This window comes from Gigantopelta aegis, chromosome 9, assembly GCF_016097555.1.
Source record: "Gigantopelta aegis isolate Gae_Host chromosome 9, Gae_host_genome, whole genome shotgun sequence".
Lineage (NCBI taxonomy): Eukaryota > Metazoa > Mollusca > Gastropoda > Neomphalida > Peltospiridae > Gigantopelta > Gigantopelta aegis.
Genome location: NC_054707.1, coordinates 19,618,370 through 19,626,163, shown reverse-complemented (window position 1 = coordinate 19,626,163; position 7,794 = coordinate 19,618,370). Strand labels below are relative to the sequence as shown.

The 7,794-nt window shown below is 34.9% G+C and overlaps 1 protein-coding gene across 1 annotated transcript; it reads right to left on the bottom strand.

Annotated features, from left to right (window-relative positions):
- Positions 1–5,537: 5,537 nt before the first annotated feature.
- LOC121380773 lies at positions 5,538–7,179 on the bottom strand. Its single transcript, XM_041509741.1, has one exon. The coding sequence runs from the start codon at positions 6,513–6,515 to the stop codon at positions 5,661–5,663; it is 855 nt and encodes a 284-aa protein (XP_041365675.1). The 5' UTR covers positions 6,516–7,179; the 3' UTR covers positions 5,538–5,660.
- Between the last annotated feature and the right edge of the window lie 615 nt (positions 7,180–7,794).

Here is a 7,794-nt window from a genome sequence, read left to right as displayed (position 1 = left end):
GGTTGTTATTATTATTGTTGTTGTTAATTAATTAACTGCGGCAATTATATTTGTCAGCTTAAGGTTAATACAGATTCCAAAGTGTATTGTGTTTTGTTGTGTTTTCTAGTGAACTAAACGTGCTATATTACATATACTTTATATAAGATCGTATCTCTGTTTATACCTAGAGCCGAGCTACTCGGGTATACACTGCCCGATACAGAGAGATCTAATAGATATACAGTTAGGAGAGATATTTGGATAATCGTGTTTCTTTCAGTTACGGGTTTTACAGGATCCCCGTGACATATATATATATATATATATATATATATATATATATATATATATATATATATATATATATATATATATATATATATATATACTGATGGAAAGAAATAAAGGATCACACAGACAACAAAACAAAATAATGACTGCATTAAAAATCAACTGATATTGTCAGAAGTTGACTGGGAACATATAGGCGGCACATTCAACACTACAGACATTCAGTCCCACATTACAACTTGGTATGAAATACAGACATTATTACGCTAGTAGTTAATTAAATTTGGTCTAAAATTCGATGTGTTCCCTTATTTCTTTCCATCAGTATATATATATATATATATATATATATATATATATATATATATATATATATATATATATATATATATATGTACTTAAATAAAATCTCTTTAAATCCTCGCTTCCTTCTTTTTTTCCATTTTTTTTTGATTCATCAATTTAGTTAATTTATTAATTACTGTTTCACAGAGAATTATATGATCGTGAAATTATTTTTGAAACCCTTGCCAGCTATAAAGTAAATCCACTGTCATTATTTTTATGAAAATATTTCACGCAGACTCCACTCTTCCAAGTATTAAAGGGATATTCCTGAGTTTGCTGCAATTTTTAAGATGTTATCGACTAACAGAGACTTTTTAACGATTGTAATTACATATCAAATATATTTTTCTGCATAAAATATTAGTGTCTGTATATTAAACGTGTTTCTGATCGTTCTAATATTTATACTAGGTTAAATGTCATTTTATTTCCTAAAATATTATTTTTCGTATGCGTACGAAATTGTTTGAAGACAAAATCCAGTTTGGGCTTCTTACAAATATTAAGACGACCAGAAACACATTGAATATACAGACACTGATATTCTAAACAAGAAAATATATTTAATATGTAAGTTTAATCGTAGAAATATTTTATTAGTCGGAAACACTTTACAATGCAGCAAACTCGGGAATGTCCCTTTAAATAATAATTCGGATGTCTGTCCCACAATTTCAGTTCATAATTACTAAATTAGCTTCAAATAAATAGATAGATAGATAGATGGATAACTAGATAGCTAGACAGATAGATTTAATTAATTAATTAATTAAGTTATTTATTAATTTGTTTATGAAATTTGAAATAAAAGTCGTTTTTAGTGGACATTTTCCAAATTTCCAATATTAAAAACTCAAGATTAGACAAACTTTAATGTCGCGAATGTGCTACTTTATTTAAATATTATTGTGCAGAAACTAAATAACTATACTTCACGAAACGAAAACCGGCCCAAACATTAAGCATTGTTAAAGTAACTTCTAATCTCAATATAATGTGAAACGAAAAAAAAAGGGAAAAAAAAAAGGAAACGGCTTTTAACTATTTTTGTTTTACTAATTTGGTGGGGGTAATGATTTTAAATAATAAAGAATTAAAGGGAGTTCCTAGCCATTTAAAAATGTTTTTGGCAAATATGTTTTTTTTTTACATTATTAAAATTATAATTTATTTATATTTTGTTTTTGATTAGAATATGAATGTAAGTAGCAAGTAGCTCTATATCGATTTTTATCTAAAATAATTTTGTACGTATGAAATTATTATTTTCTCCAATTTTCTCGAAATTTTAAATAATTCGGCCAAACATCATCATACGCGTATGAGACAGTCCCGGAAAAAAGTCCTTAAATTCGGGCAAAAACAATAAGAGATATTCGGGCAAAATGGGCTGGTTTGAACACTTTTCACCGTGTATTTTCATTATTCTATCCAAAATACTAGTTGTAACCCGTATAAAAAAAATGCGTGGCGATTCGTTTCCAATCCTATATAGTTGTTTGGCAGTAATGCAAATATGAATAAACGTTGTAATCCAGATTCGGACAGTTTTGTTTAATTCGGGTCGAAAACAGATTCAGTACATTATGCGAAGAAAATTATATTGAAGATGAATATCACTACTTATTTAAATGTAATTATTTTATAAACACACGCAAAAGGCTTATAAACTCATATTATTATTAAAAAAAACCTAGCTCACTTATATTCAAAGAACTGTTTAATTGGAATAGATTAAACACCTTCCGTAAAATTTCAAAATTATTTTTTGAAATTACAAGTAAATTCAGTAAAGCATAAACTTTTGTTTTTTTTACTGCCGTGTCAAATTATTTCTGCTATATCTGATTGTCTTGTCACCACGTGTCTTCATTTTAAAATGTGTATATAGCTATTTTGAATTATGTTTGTATAATTATATTCTACGAAGAACTCCTGCCATCTTGTCACTGTAAATATCCATTGCATAATAATTCGTCAGATGCTGTCGTTTGACGGAATGAGTGTACCGAAATAAAATTTCAGTCTTGTTAGGGCTAAAAACATTATTTTTGTGTTTATTGCTGGTTTAGTCTTCAGTTATTATTCTTATTATCTTTCGCTATACTGAGATTTAATTATATATAGCCACTGTAATAGCAACAAAAGTAGTATAGGGGCCTATATGAACAAATCGCTATATTATAAGCCCGTATACTACTAAAAAAAAAATCTTAATAATGATAAAGAATGATCACCGAAAGGGGTCGTTTTCAGCATAGTCATAGTCTTTTGCATGCACATTCAGAACAAGCTGTTGCAACGTACGCCTGTCATGGGCGCAGATGCGGTCCTCGGCTCTTCTGCCATGGGTGTAGGTGTGGTCCTCGGCTTTTCCGTCCTGGACAGGAAAAGGGTTGGGATGGGTGGGGGAGGGGACCGACCGTGCTGGCAAGTGCAAGGGAGCACCAACAGCCCGACCGGGGTCGGTAGAGGGCGGGGGCAATTTTAGTGCTATTGAATTTTGATTATCCTGTAGGATTTAAGTCGAAAAAGGAAATATTAGCGGAGTTTTCACGAAGAAAATTTTGGCGCATAATTTTTGGAACGGTGAAAAGGGAGCTACATGTGATTTTGAACTTATTATGCCGAGAGTAGCTCGTTATCGTTACCTAGCCTATTGATGGCCGTCGTTGGGCGTCTCCCTAAGTTGCCCCGAATTGAGCCCTTAAAAGGCTTTGATCGGTTGTGATCGGTTGTGATCGTGTCGGTTCTCTCCTTAAAAAGACATAGCTGGTTGGCAGGACAACCCATGGGAGACCAGTCGTAGTGTACTGGTTGGAACAAGAAATAGTCCAATGGGCCCACCGACGGGAATCGATCCCACATCGACCGCGCATCAAGCGAGCGCTTTACCACTGGGCTACGTCACGTCCCCCCTCGCTATATATTCACCAGGTGGGTAATAAAGCAATGTTTAAGTTAGAGAAATATTATATCGAATCATTTATATAAAAAAGATATACCACTCTTTGAGGTTGAATAGCAGTAACAGTTTTTGTTTTAATACACACATTTTTAAAAATGTGCACACAGTTTATGATGTTTTTTTTTTTGGTGATTAAATGTTTACAATGATACAAAGCTCACATTTAAAATAGTACAAAAATCGAACAAGTAAGGAAGTTAATTTCATCTTGCAAGAAAAGCTAGCGAGTTTTAATTATGAACATTACGTTTTGCATCATGCACGATTACACCATTTTAAAAAGTGGGGTAGGAAGTAGCCCAGTGGTAACGCGCTTGACCGATGCGCGGTTGGTCTGAGATCGATCCTCGTCGGAGGCCCATTGGGCTGTTTCTCGTTCCAGCCAGTGCACCATGACTGGTATCTGCTAGCCTGTCTGTGGGATGGTCCATATAAAATATTCCTTGCTGCTACTAAAAAACAAATGTAGCGGATTTCGTCTCTGTTAAAATTAGCAAATGTTTGACATCCAATAGCCAATTATTAATACATCAATGTGCTCTAGTGGTGTCGTTAAACAAAACAAACTTTAAACTTTCATTTTAAAAAGTAAACTATGTTTCTAAGTGCACTTTCTGTAACACCAAGCACTCATTTTGCGGAAATTTTAAATGTTCTGTGCTTTCAGAAGCTTTAAATTTTTTTTTTATATTTTAGGAAATAAAATGAAATTTAACCTAGTAAAAATATTAGAACGACCAGAAACACGTTTAATATACAGCCACTAATATTTTATGTAGAAAAATATATTTGATATGTAATTACAATCGTTAAAAAGGCTCTGTTAGTCGATAACATATTAAAAGTTGCAGCAAACTCAGAAATGTCCCTTTAATTACTCCATGCAGTTCAATACAATTTCTGTTACAATATATTCTGTGAAAAATACAATACTGTTAAGAGGGTACCGTGTAAAAAAATCAACATAGGTCGACCACAAAAGTTTTCAAGTAATGGCCCCTCATACACGAGGCGGTGTTACACGAGTAACACCATACCACTTGCATAGTTGTTATCAGTTAGTACTACATATAACAAGTTACTTCAAATCAATGGGTTATTTAAATACTACAGCGGTCAACCTACGTGTAATCATCAAAGCAAGATTTCAAAGACCATATCAGAATTTTGAAGGTTTAAAAAAAAAAAAAAAATGTTTATGAAGAACTATTTTCTAAACCGGACTAAATTAAGCTGCTACAGAAACAACACGACAAATGACAGTGTGTTGCCTTTTGACGGAATTACTCGATCCTATGATGTCCTATCTTGTACAATGATTTTGGCTGTACTATACACAATTTGAATGCATAAAACTCATACAAAATCTCCAAATATCGCAATTAAAATGCAAGCAAAATTCGACATACCTCGCAAAAATCCAGTGTTTAGTTGATTAATATAATTGCATTCATGCCTAATGGTTTTATTTTTGTAGGCAACATATAATATCTTGGTTAGCATGGTATTTTTGTGGAAGATTACCATAAAGATAGTACATGTTAATCTACATTTAAAAATGTAGGAGCCCTTTATTAACGTTGCATCCCCTCCCTGAATCTGAATGACAAAACCGTATTCCATTATCAAACTCGTATCTCTGCGCAAGGCAGTGTAAAGAAGGTCAGGAAAGGTCGCGATTGCTTCACTGATCCACTATCAGATGCTCGTCCTTAGGAGGACCGTCACTCTCGTAGGAGATCCGTGTGTCATCCCATCTGCACCATCCATAGTAGGACTGCCACTCCAAAAACTAGCACCCCCCTCTTATCTGCCCCTGATGTTAAGACACGTAACAGCCGCTGATTAAACAATATAAAACAAAAATTTTTTTTTTTGAAATTCATAAAGTTACATAACATCACACCTCTTTTAATCCACAGGAAATCAAAAACACTTTCACAATTGCTGATGTTAGCACACATTTTAATAACATAGCTTCGAAAAATATTGTCAAACCCTTGGTTGTTAACAACAACAGCAAAAACATTACAACAACTTTTTTAAAAAGTTATTAAAGACGGTCGGTTTATCACTTGTCGTAATCAACTTCATTATCACTAACCGGACTGTACTTTTCGTTTTCGCTCGAACGACCACTTCCGGTTGTCACTGCGCAGCGCTCCTGCCCTTCCATTAGCGCACTGCAGTGGAAATTGCAAAGTCGATCACTTAGACTCGGGATGCTGGTATCGAGTTCCATGGACGAATACATTTTAAGCGCGACGTCACAAGGATCTTTGCCTTTGATTATTTCAGTCATGAACGTGATGTATTCAATGGCAAGACGTAGAGTCTCGATTCTAGACAGTCGCTTTTCGTACGCGAAAGTCGGGATGCGTCGACGCAGGGCATCAAAGGCTTGGTTCAAATTTAGCATCCGACGACGTTCCCTGACGTTGGCGGCCCGACGCTGCGAGACGCTCGGCAGCCGTCGTTTGCGTGGTTTCAAATCGCCATTTTCGTCGTACCTGTAGCAGTAAGGCGGCGCGGGACCCGGCGACAGTTGTCTTGAATGGTCGTCGACGCCGTTGCCATACGCCGCGTAGTAGTAGCTGTCATCCGTATGGACGTTGTAGCCGTTGTGACTGTTGTTGCTGCTGAACACTCGGTCGTTTCCGTGCAGCTGTTCATTCAGTTGGCCGTGACCGGCGTGTCCGGTGTGCCCGACGTATCCGGCGGTGTCGTTGTGAACAAAAGAGACGTCGTTTGATGTCGGTATCATCGCCGATGCTGTCGGAAAAGGTTTTGCGGAACCTTGCCCTGAATAAAGACTGCAGCTGCAATCTGTGGTGTTCACGTAGCTGACTTCCGATGACGAAAAGGGGCTCGCGTTTGCACGCTGGTTGAAATAACTCATATTATAATGCCAAGATCCAACGAACATTGTTCCTCAACATTCTTTCCATTTCAAGAATTAAAAGGTTTAATAAACACGCCAGAAAGCGTTCATCTAGCCATCAGGAATCGGCCAGCGAAATGACACCGTCTGCCATTAGAAGTCAATTTGCGTCGCGTTATTGGATTCTTTGATTTAAGGAAGACTGTTTGCAAATTTAATGAAAACGTTTGGGTTTGGGATCAGAACAGTAGAAGACGAATCAGGGAAAATACGCGTGGCGAAATTAACTTCTGATTTGCTTAAATAACAGGTCCAGTGAATCAAATAGGTTCAACCAGTCATCCAATAATCGACTGGAAACAAAAAAAAATTAAAATTAAATTATAAAAACTCTCCCGAAATAGCACCGCGATTTAGTTCTCTGTAGGGTTTTTCTTCCTCTTTTTAAATTTTTTTTCTTTCTTTTCTTTTCTTTCTTTCTTTTTGTTGTTTTTGTGTGAGTTTTTTTTAACAAACAAAAAACTTACTTGTATCTTGATACTACTAAACTCGGTTTGTCCTGTCTTTTTTTTCTCTTATCGACTGGTTCGGTCTTAGTTGTACCAACACTCCAGACTAAGAAAACATGTTGGAAAATAATAACTATATGCTTATATGTGTTATAGCAACCTCCGGATAAATTTATGATTGTACAATGAAGCCAACGTTAAATAAACGACAGTTTATCAACGTGTTGGGGTAACAGGCTTTAAGCTGTTACCAACAACTCGAAATTCTAGATGTAAAATGGCGGTGACAGCTTGATGACAGAAAGTATTCGTATTTAAATTTATTATTTAAAAAACCCTAAATTATATAAATAAATAATATTAATACATACATACATATATATATATATATATATATATATATATATATATATATATATATATATATATATGTTTACCATTTAGTATTCTTGTTATGTAATACTAGCGACATAACTACGGTAGAACGCTTGTTGGACGAAGGAATGGTAAATGCTGTAGCCTACATATAGCGAGAAAGAATGATAGAATATAATTATATATAAAGAGAAAACAGAGATAAAAAGCAGAAAAATGGAGTTTGAAAGATAAAGGCAGGCAGAAAATAAAAATGAGAGACAGAAAGAAAGAGACACGCAGGCAGAGAGAGAGAGAGAGAGAGAGAGAGAGAGAGAGAGAGAGAGAGAGAGAGAGAGAGAGAGAGAGACATCAATTTGGTATGGTACGCTAAATTTGGTCTACAATTTGATGTGTCCCCTTATTTCTGTCCATCAGTATATTCATTTAAAACATTATAA

Coding starts and splice junctions, on each gene's coding strand:
- LOC121380773 (XM_041509741.1), bottom strand. CDS start 6,515: ATGTTCGTTGGATCTTGGCATTATAATATGAGTTATTTCAACCAGCGT.